The sequence below is a fragment of the Osmerus mordax genome, chromosome 6 (genome assembly GCF_038355195.1).
Source record: "Osmerus mordax isolate fOsmMor3 chromosome 6, fOsmMor3.pri, whole genome shotgun sequence".
NCBI classification, from domain to species: Eukaryota; Metazoa; Chordata; class Actinopteri; order Osmeriformes; family Osmeridae; genus Osmerus; species Osmerus mordax.
The window spans coordinates 2,408,776-2,423,420 of NC_090055.1; the positions used below are offsets into that span (position 1 = coordinate 2,408,776).

The 14,645-nt window shown below is 43.3% G+C and overlaps 1 protein-coding gene across 6 annotated transcripts; it reads right to left on the reverse strand.

Annotated features, from left to right (window-relative positions):
• Positions 1–85: 85 nt before the first annotated feature.
• Positions 86–14,510, reverse strand: ptpn6 (protein tyrosine phosphatase non-receptor type 6). Of its 6 annotated transcripts, none has more exons than XM_067238334.1 (16): positions 14,407–14,510; positions 12,179–12,203; positions 10,771–10,893; positions 10,200–10,394; positions 7,219–7,408; positions 6,044–6,160; positions 5,631–5,756; positions 4,613–4,709; positions 4,361–4,440; positions 4,005–4,148; positions 3,720–3,851; positions 3,294–3,448; positions 2,464–2,531; positions 2,056–2,207; positions 1,515–1,579; positions 86–596 (listed from the first exon to the last, which is right to left on the reverse strand). In XM_067238334.1, the coding sequence occupies exons 2-16, from the start codon at positions 12,184–12,186 to the stop codon at positions 494–496; spliced, it is 1,755 nt and encodes a 584-aa protein (XP_067094435.1). In that variant the 5' UTR covers positions 12,187–12,203; positions 14,407–14,510; the 3' UTR covers positions 86–493. The 6 variants fall into 6 exon arrangements, with proteins under 6 accessions (XP_067094435.1, XP_067094436.1, XP_067094438.1 ...); XM_067238335.1 differs by having other exon boundaries at positions 14,411–14,499; XM_067238337.1 differs by having other exon boundaries at positions 12,179–12,200; positions 14,407–14,426.
• Between the last annotated feature and the right edge of the window lie 135 nt (positions 14,511–14,645).

Sequence of the window (14,645 nt, forward strand, 5' to 3'; positions counted from 1 at the left end):
AGAGGCTTGTTGTCGACTACAAGAGATATCTTATAAAATGTAAATCACAAAATAGGGACAATACAGAGAGAAAGGTAGAAAAATACGGGATTATTTTCTCTTTATTGTCACTAAAATCTCAATGTACATAGAAACATTTCCATAAAGCATTTACCGTTTTTATTTAATCTACATTATAGGGTACACATGTTTTAATGTTAAATCACCCTGACTGTATTCTAAATATATATATATATATATAAAATGTAGAACCATGAACTAACAAAAGTTTAGAAAAATATCAAATTCAATGTAGAACAATCATTGGTGGAAACCAATCAGAAGGTTGCCGGTTCGATTCCTGGCCATGCAAATTGACATTATGTCCTTGGGCAAGGCACTTCACCCTACTTGCCTCGGGGGAATGTCCCTGTACTTACTGTAAGTCGCTCTGGATAAGAGCGTCTGCTAAATGACTAAATGTGGAAATTAAAATGTCTCCTATTTTTCAGTTCTATCTCTTCCTTACTGAACCACTTTTTTTTTCCTCAGACTTTTGCTTCTTCACGTCTTTCTTCCCTTTTACTGACGTATTTTCATACGTTTCCTCCTTTTTTCTGAAAGACAAGAGAACAGGGACAGTTAAATATCAATTGTGGGACAGTTAAACATCAGTTGTGGGACAGTTAAACACCTGTTGTGCGCCAGTTTGTTTATCTGAGAGCTTGTGTACTCAGACCCATTAGAAAGAGAGAGTACAGTCCGGTAATTAGATGGATCTACCGAACATGAACCAATGAAAAGCCGTCCAACTCACAGAGGGCAGCATGCCATCTATGTTGGGCTATGCCAACTTCACACTGTGTTGACCTGTGTTCGACACCCAGTTTAAATAACACGATGCCCCGGGGAGAGATGGGCTTTCAGTTGGTGTACGTTTCTAACAGTGGGTACGACATGATGGCATGGAGTCAATGACTGAGTGGAATCAGAACTGAAACATGATCTAGCGTGACAACACGACAGTTTCATTCTACATACTACACGGACCGTGATGCCTCCATGTTTTGTGACTGCATGTGCTGGTGGGCAAGTGAATGTTCAGGGTCGTCTTTTGTAATTGATCCATTCCACCCTCAGCCAGCAGGTACAGTGGGGCCAATTGTATTACCTTCACTGCTAACACAAACAAGCCCATTATTCATGACAATAAAGGGTTGTGGAGAGTGGATAGAGCAGCAGGGTTAGCGACAAACAATGGTCCCATTTTCAGGGAGGCTTACAGTCATTAGGGCTTGAGAGATTGTAGGGCTTGTAAGAGTTGTCCAGTTCTTTCTCAGAAACTCCCCTCTGTCCGAATCAAGACATTGCACAACTCTGCTTGTCCTCAGAGCCTCACTTATATAAGCTGTGGACTGTGACTGAGGGAACCTTGACCCAGAATGGGAAGTGGTGATGTGTACAGAACTGTTGGGTTCCTTTGGAATAAGGTGCACACATATATAGTGCATACACACGTGCGTGCACACACTCACTTTGAGACTTTTCGGCTTGCTATCTGATGCATGGGCTTCAGGTTTCCATATTCTGGTTCAGTTTCCTGGAATGGATGGGAAGAGGATTAGGTGGATGAGTCACATGCACAATGAGGTCATGGTGTCTGCCTAGACATCGTGTGTAGTGTCTGGATCTTTTTCTGTTTCAATGTTCACATTTCACAACGCAGCAACTGATTAGGACCGTTCCTGCAGAAGTAGACCTCGATCAGCACGGCCGAAACGCATGGAAACAACACTGACCAGAGATCATTGACCTATGACCCCGGACACTTCTCTCCTTCCAGATCTTGTTTTTCTGCCTAGTCTGTTTTTCCGTAACATAGCTAACATAATTAGCTGTACACACACACACACACACACACTCCCGGCCGCCCGCCTGCCCACACACACATTTCTCTGTCCCTCCCCTACTTCTCATATTGTTCCCCAACACCTCCCCCCTCCTGTCCTCTTTCCTTCTGTCTTCCTCCCTTCCCCCCTCTCCCCCCTCGCCTCTCCCCCCTTCTCCCTGCCCCACCTTGGACGCCTGGAGATTGGCCTTTTCAGCATCTATGTAGTAGGAGACGGCGTGGTAGATGAACTTGTACTGGGCCTCAGTCTGCACCATGCCGGAGCGCTGCTCTCGCACCATCTGGATGCTCTTCTGGATATCAATATCACAGTCCAGACCTGGAGAGAGAGAGGGAAGGAGAGGGAGGGAGGGAAGGGGGGAGAGAGAGAGAGAGAGAGAGAGAGAGAGAGAGAGAGAGAGAGAGAAAGAGAGAGAGAAAGACAGAGAAAGAGGAGGGAAACAGAGATAGGTGGATAAGGAGAGATAAGAGATAACTGATAACTGAATAAATCGGGAGATTAATGGCTGTTTAAAAGAAGAAAAAAAAAAATCATAAATGAAGATTTCATTTTTTTTTTATCAACTGGAACTCACCTTTAGTGTCAATGGTCTTGATAATCATGTCAACCACCACAAAAGTGCCCGTCCGACCAATCCCGGCACTGAACAAGGACGGAGGAAAACATGGTCAGTTATGTTCTGGAACAGTCTTGCAAAGTTGGGTCTTTTTTTCCCCTCTCTGTTACCTAATGTGATCTAAATATCCCCGCTGCACCATGCTCCCCCTCATCTGTTTTAATGTTTCATCATCCATGCACTATGGGAGTGTTTCTAACATTATGTGGAAATACAACACAAAGGTGTTGTAGGTGTCATAGCACAAACACTCGGAGCGGACTGGATGGGTACTATTTTGCTACTAACAGGTTGCCATCTGAATGTAGTTGTGTTTGAGGTTTAGCTGTATTTTTAAGAGTGAAAAAACTGTCTAACACAGGAAGCATTTTGCACATGAAATAGTCATATGACTGTCTTAAAAATTGCACAAGTAACCTTGCTATTCTTGATTAAAAAGAGAGACAAATTCCTATAGGATAAACTGTCGGTTGACTTAAAGCCAACTAATCTTAATCCTAAACAACAAGAAAAACCTTAATCTTAAAATGTATTCTAATTCCACACTAGTTTAGGAGAAGACAAAATATTTCACTGCTCTAGCATATCTATTGATCAATACTATACTTCGGTGGACAGATACAAAACACTGTCTTCCTGATAGCTGCAGACTCTTGCTCACTCAAAACCCCAGTTTGAGGAACCTGTTGCGTACATTCTGTACTATCGCAGCTGTGTGTCATCACTGTCTCCCTCCCCCCTCTCCGGCCCCTTGTACCCCCCTACTGGCTGAGCCAGCTGTTCGTCACCTGCAATGGATGATCATTGGTCCGGCACCAGGGAATTCGTCCTGCTTGCTGTTAACCTCGGAGAGGAAACTGAGCACACACCCCGGCTCATCTGGGACCCCGTGGTCTGGCCAGCTCAGGTACTGGTAGTGCCAGATAGTCCGGGGAGAACCCGACTGAGACAGAGAGTTCATTCATAAAGGGTTGTGTTTCACTTGCCTAAATAGTAAATACGGAATGTTATTTTATGACAATGACACGGTTCGTATACCGTAAGACGTCGATCTAAACCAAAGCATTTCTTGAAACGAAAACTAAGAAACCATGAGGAGGCACTTTTATCCACGTGAGATGTCTCTCTGTGCTTGGGTGTGAGAAATGGTGGGCACGCACACACGAGTGTGTGTGTGTGTGTGTACCTGAGCGTACATTCCTGTGTGTAGGTACCTGGTCTAGAGGTGAGATCTCCAGGATGCGGACCTTGTAGTCGCTGGCATCCCTCTCTGACGTGGACGTCACAACATACCTCCCTACCTCCTTCGAGCTTTGAAGCTCGGGCCAATAGGGGACACATTTATTCTGCACGTGACACAACAGGGGAGAGGGGAGAGCGTGTCACTACAGGAAGTGAGACCCCTCTTCTGTCTTTCTCGTTCTCACACCGTGTGGATTGGTATTGATTAGTCGGGTTTAAACTAGGAGTGTCTAGGAGGAGGCAGCGCAGTCACTGACCCGCCCCTTCTCGACCTCCCTCGTCGTCATCACGATCACCGTCGTCTTTTCCTGCCACACCATCTGCCAGAAATCGTTGACGGTTGATGCGAGACAGCCCTGGGTGGCGATGTAAACCTTTTGGTCCTGCTCCCGCAGGGTGTTCTGCACACACACACACACACACATACACACACACACACACAGACACACAGACACACACGCCCAGACACACACACAGCGGCCCCGGAACATGTTTTTACTCGTTTCAGTTTAAGATGATAAAGAACATCAGACTGAGACAAGATGACAACTGGAACAACAAAGATGCAGTGTAAATTGCGTGGCATTGAGTGAGTGTAGCTTTATGTCTTTACCTTCACATAGTTGGCGTTGATGTAGTCTGAACCGACAACATTGGGATCTCCGCCTTCCAAGATGACCCTGCTCTCATTGACTGATCACGGGGATGGAGGGATGAGAGGGGGTGGAGAGGTCGTATGTCCAACAGGGGGAAAAAGAAGAGAAATGCCGTTACTTATTGATTTCTGATTCTGATTTAGCGTTATTGCACTAACCCAGAATGAGATCAGATGAGAGAAAGTACTGGAATTAGAAGAGGTTCTTACAGGGAAGAATGTTCTTGTATCTGTTTTTGCTTTTGTTTTCTGGCCTCATTCCTTCTTCCCTGCTCTTCTTCAGCTTCGCCTCCAACTTTTGTAGGGCCTTAAACAAAAAGAGAGAGAAAGAAAAACAGGAAGGGGAACGAAGATTAGATGCTTGCGATACCATCTATGGCCACATGGGGGCAACATAACTGTGAGTCTTGAGGTAAGCGCCACATGTTAACTGTAAGCCACATGTTAATTTAGCAAACCATACAAATAATCTACAACGGTTAATTAAGAAAACGACCTGCAAACTAGGCCTCTATGACATTTTCAGCGGTTTCATTTGACAACATTACAGTCCTGTGTGAAGTTTTATCAAAACCACATTCACAGGATTGATAGCACAGGAAGTTGCTGTCATCTTGACAAGGCCGCCTCGACCATATGGGCAATCTGGACACATGCCCAGGGGTCCTTGGGCCGTGAGCAGACAATTATTATTTTTGTTTAAAATGTTTTTTTTCTTCATGAAAACAGTCTACACAAGGCTTGCTTGGCCCTTGATGTTGATAATTAACCAATCGGAATAAAATAAAAGTTAGTTATCAACAAAACAAGTATGGGGGGGGTGGGGGGGGGTGGGGGGGGGTGGGGGGGGGTGGGCAGACTTCAGTGCCCAGGGGCCCTTTGGGGTTCTAATCTGGCCTTGCATGTTGGATATTTAAAAGGAAGCATCTTTTTCAATTCATTCTCCCTTGTGACCCTAAATCAAGCCAAATTAGAAGTGCGTTATGACTCGTTATGACTGAGGAAAGCTACGACATACCAACAAGAACATGACCATGTGACCTTTTAAGTGGTTAGCTGGGCTCATTTCGTAACATGATCAGTTTCCAACCACAAATGAACATGCTAGCTTGTGCATGTTTGCGTAAAAAAAAATTGTGGCCAAGACTTTTGCAAAGTACTGTATACAATCTTAAAAAAAATAAAGCTGATTTATTATTATTATTATTTAGTGTGAAAGAAAACGTACGTCAAACTCCTCCCAGAATCCGGCCTTGCTCTTCTTCTCTCCTTCATCTGGGTTCTCAGCCATCTGGTCCAACAGCTTCACCCTCCTGTCGATGTCAGCCGCATTCACGCGGGTGGAGTAGTATGGCTGGGAAAGGATCCAATCCACCATCGATAAAAATGACACTGATAACCATGTGGGAGTCAGGTGGCTGAGCGGTGAGGGAGTCGGACTAGTAATCCGAAGGTTGCCAGTTCGATTCCCGGTCATGCCAACAGACGTTGTGTCCTTGGGCAAGGCACTTCACCCTGCTTGCCTCGGGGGAATGTCCCTGTACTTACTGTAAGTCGCTCTTGATAAGAGCGTCTGCTAAATGACTAAATGTAAATGTAATGTCCTGTGAGGGATTTGAACCCAGTGTGAGTTTCTCGTACCTGTTTGAGGTAAACCCAGTTTCCAGAGATCTCCTCGATGCCCTTGCGTTTGTAATGCTCCACAAGATCAGCCAGGGTGTCAAACATCTCGGAGCCTCCCATGGTGTACCTGTCGTTCTGGATACACCAACACACACACACACACCAAACACACCTCATCAAATTCTGTGTCAGAAGAATAAACGTTGTTATCAGACACACATTAAACCACTTCAGTTCACGAAGACCATTAGCAATCGGTCCTTAGATAACATCTTGTGAAATTCAACTGGCTGCAAACTCCTAACATTAGATTGTTTAGTTCTTAGGAATAGTTGAACTTCTGTACCTTTACTTAATTTAATATTTGTATATGTTTAGTGTTTGCACCTCCCTGCCACAGTAAATTCCGTGTTTGTATAACATACATGGCGAATAAACCGAATTCTGATTCTGATTCACTGCACAGGACTGAACAAAACAGACATGTTTGGTGTGACACTAGCATGTGAATAGTACCTGGATTATCTGTGGGGGGGAATACATGACACAAATCTAATCTACACTAATCTGATGTAATCATGTTCAGCTGGCCACACAGTCCGACACTGTAGTTAACAGTCCCAAACCCAGAACTGATCCTTGTCCTTGTGGGGGCTTGTGCAAGGCCTTATTAACCCCCCTGTAATCCACGGTTAAACAAAGAAACTCATTCACAAAGGACTGCTGAGAAGTGCTGAACATGAGACAAACCACAACTTAAAATAACTAGCTGAGCCCGCTGACACAGATAGGTCCATCAGCTATGAAAACCAGACCGACGGCAACACATGCCATGACTTAACAGCTCATCGATCTGAGTACCGAATTTGCATCTGAACAACCTGAAATTTCACTTGTTAAAGGAAGTAGGTTCAGGGATACATGTCGCTTGTGTGAAAATACGTTTGACCCTGTATATGATCTGTATATTATCCATTGCACAAACATTTAAGGGAAGCTGGACTTTTTTCATAATAACATGTGTGCATGTTTGGGAATGTCCCCTAAAATGGTGACACACAACTGAAGGGTGATGCTAGGTTCACATTTCTCCATAACTTTCGGGAGTTCACCCCCCCCCCCCCCCCCCCCCCCCCCCCACACACACACACACACACACACACACACACACAGTCTAAGACAGAAGCTTGCACCTGGCACATGAGCTTGATGTGGGACACCCTCCTCCCTCCGTTGGGTGTTTTGCTTTTCTCCTCCGTCAGAACGGACAGGACAAAGTCTCCCGGCTTAGACAGAGACTCGCGCACCAAAAATGTCCCCGGCTCGTCCCGTTGCCATAGAAACTTCTCCGCGTTCGAGCCTGACAGGTGTCCATGGAACCACCTAGAAGGTGACAGGCACACGTTATGGTCAGAATCAATGAAGCACAAACTACAGTCTGCAAAATCCTTGTGCGTCTCAACACAGAGGAGCACAAGTTGGGCCTGAGAAATGCATTCTACAAAGCTAACACAGAACCACACTGTGCAGCACACATACAGTCATGCATACACTAACATTTATTAATTTAGCACATAGAATGGTTGATAAACCGAGCGCAGCAGATGATTAAGGACTAAGATTTTCTACAAGTATCACAGAGGCTCATGCTGAGGAACAGACTGTGTTGAAAAGACATTACAACAACATCATACATTCTATTCAATATGTAAAAGGTGCACAATTTCAGCACTGAATGTAGTAAATTATGTCATGTTATTTTAAGGATGACCAATACAGACTGTTGACAGTGTCAACTGAGGTATTAATGTCTCCAGTAAGTACAGTACAGAGGGGTGTGTGTGCGTGCGCATGCGTGTGTGTGTGTGTGTGCGTGCGCATGCGTGTGTGTGTGTACACGCGTGTGCGTTGTGGCGGGAGAGCCTCTACTTGAGAGCCTGTTGCAGTGTTGTTTTAAATTTAGGTGCAGTTCTCAATTTCTTCATCTGAACTTCCTGCATTGCGGTCGGAAAAATTTCTGATGACAAGATTTCGTGGCTCTAGACAACATGCGTATTTATAACCTAAGCCCCCAGCTACAACCACCCCCCCTCCACCACCACCACACACACACAGACACACAGACACCTCACACTACACTTCTCTCTCCCCTCTCTTTCACACACTGTTTCCTTTTGACTACACCCTTGGTCAGGCTGGTCACCATGTCATGCACATGGGTTAATCAAGTGGTCGTACGGATAGGATATACATTATGCATAATTGCTTGATGGACCTTATAGTTTATGAAGAAAAATCATTGTACTTTGAGTTTCAAAATGCTTAACTTGCCGTGACAGGAATCACCACACAGAATGACACACATGAGCACACTCTACTCTTTCCCTGGAAGGACATAATATCAAAGAGGAAATCTGAACTTAAAACCTCTTAGCCACAGAATTAAACGGACTTCTGTTGAAGTAACTCTGATATGTAGCTTATCTTGATATCTCTGTACAGTAAACATGCTCTTTCTTTTGTTAATACTGACTAGACTAGAGAACTCTCCTTTTTGTACACTCCGGAGCAGACTGTCCACAGATAAACAAAAATGTATTTAGAAGAAGTGAAAGAAGGAGAGATCCGGAAGGACTGAGAGAGAGAGAGAGAGAGAGAGAGAGAGAGAGAGAGAGGGAGGATGGTGGAGGACTGCAAGAGAGGAAGACGAAGGGTCTGGTCACTGCTTTCAGATGTGTCAAAACTTCAAGTTTCCAACCGCAGCATTTAGGGGAAGTTAAACAACTGACATGGGGGGGGGGGGGGAGGGGGTGAGAGGGTACAACAGAGTGATTTACACACAAACACGCACACATTAAAAAACAATACAACCACCAGCCCAAAAATAACCGGACGTAAATATGCATTTAGAAGCATGTCGCATGTCTCATGTCTACAAAGGATAGTTTTCTAATTTCATGATGGAACACAGTTTGTGACGATACATGATACATAAACAGGGCCTTTGCGTCTGATGCCTAGGCTGTGGAACGTCCTCCCTGACCGTCTTAGGGCCCCTCAGGCAACAGATGTTTTTAAACCTAAAAGCAAGCATATCTTTCAAAAAAAGCTTTTCACTAAATGTGTTTTTATAGGTTTTGCTTTTAATTATTTATTGACCTTGATCTTTTTTTATTATATTTATTATTATTAAACTTTGATTCTCCATATGTGTTTATTGTACATTTGATTCGTTTTCATTTGTATTACTATATGCTTTGTAGCACTTGGAGATTGCTGTAAATAGAGTGCAATACAAATACAATTTATTATTATTATTATTATTATTATTAAACCTCAAGGATGCACAACACCTCACAGCCCAGACAGACAGACGTGTGGACAACCAGACAGACAGACAGCCAGAGACAGACAGATAAACAGACAGACAGATAGAGACAGACAGATAAACAGAGAGAGAGAGAGAGAGACAGACAGACACAGAGAGAGAGAGAGAGAGACAGACAGACACAGAGAGAGAGAGAGAGAGACAGACAGACACAGAGAGAGAGAGAGAGAGAGAGAGAGAGAGAGAGAGACAGACAGACAGACAGACAGACATACATACATACATACATACATACATACAGATAAACAGACAACCAGGCAGACAGACAGATAAACAGACAGACAGACAGATAAACAGAGAGAGAGAGAGAGAGAGAGAGACAGACAGTCAGACAGAGAGAGAGACAGACACAGACAGACAGACAGACAGTCAGACAGACAGAGAGACAGACAGATAAACATGCAGACAGACAGATAAACAGACAGACGGATAAACAGACAACCAGACAGACAGACAGACAAACAGACAGACAGACAGACAGATAAACAGACAGATAGACAGACAGACTTGTGGGTTTAAAATCAACACTGGGTGTTTACTTGTGTTTGACACCCACACAGAAACAGATACACAGAGATGCAGATAAACCGGACATCTCGTAGTTCCAGAGAACCATGTAAAGGTGACAGGTGAAACATACAGTCACCCCCGAAACGAGACCTTCGGAGGCAAGGTAGCACACCTCTGAATGCTCCAGTCTAGTTTAAACAGAGTTAGAGATAGGCTGGAAGTTGCCATCTTGGAACCCATTATTTCAGTTAGTTTGCTCAACGACAGCAAACATACCTTTCTGTGGTGGGATCGGAGCAGTTGAGGGGGTATTTGAGCTCTATGAGGGTGCCATCCCTGTCCTGCAGGACGCCGACATCTGCAGTGTAATACTCCACAAGTTCAGACAACGAAGCAAACTTCTCCCCTCCATATAAGTCATAGTAGTCGCCCGTATTTTGGATACGGATGTGTGTCACCAGATCTCCCACTCTGCAGGACAGGGGACAAGGGACAGAGAAGGTGACAAGATGAAAAGAGTCACTAAATGCTGTTTGAAAATGATATTAATGCCTGTAGATTATTGCAAAAAAATCGCGACACCAATAAGAGGAAGAGAAAGATGAATTTGAAAAGGGGAGATAGAAAAGGTCAAAGCAGAAAACAAAGCGTGACACTTGCAAAAAAAACTGCTAAATAGTTCATGAAGAATGAAAGGTTGAAAGCATGAAAGGATGAAACAATTAAAGAATCAAAGAATGAAAGGATGAAAGAAAGGATGAAACAATTAAAGAATCAAAGAATGAAAGGATGAAAGAATGAAGGAAAGGATGAAAGAATGAATGAAAGAATACATCACTGCATCTACCTGACAGAGAGAGAGAAATCTCCAGGATTCTTCTTGCTGGGCCGGGCCAGGAAGCTGCCATGGGAACCCTTCGTTTTGAGCAAGGTCTCAGCGTCCAGGCCTGACACGTCTCTGTGGAACCACCTGCAGAAGCAACACACGCTTAGTATTAGACTTTTTTTTAAATCTTATTTATACGTTTTCTACTTAAAAAAATTAATTAAGATCCATATATGTTTATTGTATGCACCTTCCAGCCACAGTAAATTCTGTGTTTGTTTAAACTTACATGGCAATAAAACCAAATTCTGATTCTGATACACACACAGACACATTAAGCAGTAAGGTAGGTTTCTGTTGAAAAGCCAAAAATCAGACAGAGAAACTGTGAATGCAAAGACACCCATGCCTGGATTAGGCCTCTGTAGACCAACATACCTGCACACACACATACATGATGTGCACTCAAACACGCTGTCTTAAGTATGTTCAGTCTGGCTCTGCAGTAGTAATAACTACTTTTACATCATGATTAGTTATGAACCCTCCCACCAAGCAACACAGGACAGCAACAGATACAATATAACAGAGATTATTCTGAGATTGGGAGTTTTTCCACCAATAGCAATGCTGGACGGATATGGATGAATGGATAGCTGTATTTTAAGATTGACTTTTTAAAAAGTTGCATTGTGAGAAAAAAAAATCTGTTTTGAGTACAATCTGTTTGATGCACGTCTGTGGAACAGATTCAAATTCCTAGAGGGCAGATATAGACCCTGAGCTTTACCGAAGGTGGTTGGTGGTTATACAGCATCAAGCTTTATGGTTAAAAAAATCCTTTCAAATGTAAAAATAATGATGTAGCGCAGGTCCTGCAGTGTATGTGGTTAAGATAAACACAAGGGCCTGTGAGTTCTCCGCTGCATATCGGTTCAGGCTTCAAATCTACGGTGACATCGACTTGACATGGGCCGTATATTGACACGCTGTCCATACAAAGTATTTTCTAATACGTAATGTGAAAGCTTAGGAGGAAACCGGTCATTTGTTTTAAAACCATCCTGAATCGCTGACATTAGCTCAGTGACAGTGACCCAAAAAAATGCTTGATCTTATCCTCATGTATTTTTTGTGATAAATAGTAATATTTTATATAACACCAATATAGCACTGTATGACATACTGCCATCAAAGATTTAAATGATGACAAATCTACAATAAATATACTTGGAAGAATTAGTATTTACTGTCTGCTTTTCAAAATGTGAATGAAGAAAAACACAAAAGGCAGCACATCAGAATTTATCGCTTTCTTTTCTCTGTTAGAAAAGGAGAAGGAAGCAGGACAAGAAACAGAAGTTTGAGGACTGCAGCTGCTGTTGGGCTACTGAGCGAAAAACAGTAGAGAGAGTAAAACACAACTTACCGAACCATTTTCACCTTCAGACCTTCTGGGATGAGAGGAAAGAGAACAGGAGAATGAGCTATGATTCCGGTGCGAGCACAAAATCAATAAGAAAACGAAACGGCTACTTTCATGCAACAGATACTTAACAGTCAAACTATCCATTTTCTCTGGTGAAGATTTCAACGTCTCACATCAATAGATGTAATAAAACTCCCTCTTTTAAAAATATTCATACTGTTACATTTAATTATCATACTTTCCTGTCTCTTATTCTCATCCTTTCGTCTCTAACCTTTTGCCACTCTTTAACCCTCTCTCTTCCCACGCAATAATTACAGACTACTCTCCAGAGACTACCGTCTTCCTCTTTTTCTCCCACGCACCTGTCTATCCAACCCTCTTTTTCACCTCTATCTGTGACAACGCAGTAGGAAGGTAAGAAAAAACACTCTTACTGTTTATCAGCTCCTTCTGAAAGCAAATGACAATTCCGCTTACGGCATCTTTAAGTCTTGCACCACTGTCCCTCCCCTCGTTTCTCTCTCGTTCTATCACATCTTCCTTCCTTTTTGCGGCTTCTTTCACAAAACAGTGAAAGCAAGACGGCAAGTACTAATATAGCTGACAGGCCGGAATTCCTGTCAAGTAGATATATTTAAAACAAGAAAACACAAATCAACAACTCGCCTTAAATTACCTGTGACTTCAGGTCTCTCTCTCCCTCTCTCTTTCTCTTTCTCTCCCTCCCTCTCTCTCTCTCTCTCTCTCTCTCTCTCTCTCTCTCTCTCTCTCTCTGTCTCTCTCTCTCTCTCTCTCTCTCTCTCCTGGTGGTAAGTGATCTTTTCTGCTGTGTACTTCCAGTCCAGTCACACACCTGTTCCTCTATGAATAAAGAAAAAGAGAAATGTCAACAAAGGATCTGTACATTTATGACAAAATAACAGGAAGGAAAACTAAATAACCTTTAATAAAAATTAAAAAAAACGTAGTTTCCAACAACCTTGCTCAAGATCACCTATTTATTTGACCTTTGTCTTATCTGTCCTCTCTTATCCACCTGTTCTCTACTCCTCCTCTTGTTCACTGCCAATGTCTGCTTTCTGTGGCTAGGTGTGTGTGTGTGTGGGTGTGTTTGGTGTGAGAGAGATCATGTATGAGGCTCAAAGGTCAAATTCACTGTACACTTCCTTATTTGTAATGTAACCTTCCACCTTTGACACTGTATGTGCCAGTCGCTGCTTAAGATAACTGCCACCACCACCCCCAAAAAGTTATAAAACTAAATACAAAGCATTGAAACAGAACACACAAACACATTACTCAATGCAGCAAATATGCACAATACAGGAAATATCCACAATACAGTATATGTGAATGAATGAGAAACAGAAAATACTAAGATATTTCTGAGCAGGTCAGCTGGATACAGTGGTTGTACTTGCTGACAGTGTAAGACACATTAAGCAAAATCTTAAAGAGGACTTCATTTCCCATGGTGCAGCATTTCTTTAGCAGCCATGCTGCAGCTATGGAATGACAACAACGGCTTCACCACCCCGATCTTGTGTCTAGTGTTCAGTTACATTAGGGGGTCAGATGGCTGAGCGATTAGGGAGTTGGGCTAGTAATCAGAAGGTTGTTGGTTCGATTCCCGGCTGTGCCAAATGACGTTGTCTCCTTGGGCAAGCCACTTCCCCCTACTTGCCTCGGGGAGAATGTCCCTGTACTTACTGTAAGTCGCTCTGGATAAGAGCGTCCGCTAAATGACTAAATGTAAATGTACATTACCTTTAGAAGTACGGATCAACACTTTGACTTGCAAATCATATTCCTTTTTTTCTGGGCCAACCACCGAGTTTGAATTTATGCAAAACAGACTGTGCAGTTTAGAAGAGCAACACGCACGCTTTGCTTTTTCGGTGTCGACACCAACACTGCAAGTGTGAAGACAAGACACAAACACACACCCTGGTATTCCAACCCTGCAGGTGTTAATGATCTGTCAGAGACTTGTGGTGGTTAACACCAGCGACTGCAGTGCCTGCACTCACCCTTCAGACAGCTGGAGGAGTGAGTCTTTGTCTCCTATCCCTTTCAACACCTGCAAGCTTCTCAATCTAACCAGATCGCCAGACTCGACGTGAGAAAAGTGTCTTTTTCTTCTTTTTTTTTTTTAACTTTTTCCATTGTGTCAACCCCCCAAAAATATTCTGCTCTTCTCAGCTACAAAAAAAAACAACACTTACCCACAGGAATCTGGACTTGGGTCCTGGACAGGCGGGACTCAAACAGGCCTGCAAGTGGTCACAGGATGCCAGTTGGAGCTGTAAGCCAGACACTGTGTTTTGTAGATAGTCCAGTATAGTGTAGTGAGTCTCGTTAGCGCTGGGTTCGTAGGACAGGAGGTTGAGATAGAGATCTGGCAGGTTGTCTGACATGCACTGTCTGACAACTCAGGAAACATTTACAGACAATTTTGATGATA

What these genes read in the sequence shown, in the direction of transcription:
- ptpn6 (XM_067238334.1), bottom strand. An exon ending in ACTGGGTTTACCTCAAACAG is followed by an intron (nt 5,757 to 6,043) that starts GTACGAGAAACT and finishes ATCCTTTCCCAG; the next exon opens with CCATACTACTCCACCCGCGT. An exon ending in TCAACGCCAACTATGTGAAG is followed by an intron (nt 4,149 to 4,360) that starts GTAAAGACATAA and finishes GTGTGTGTGCAG; the next exon opens with AACACCCTGCGGGAGCAGGA.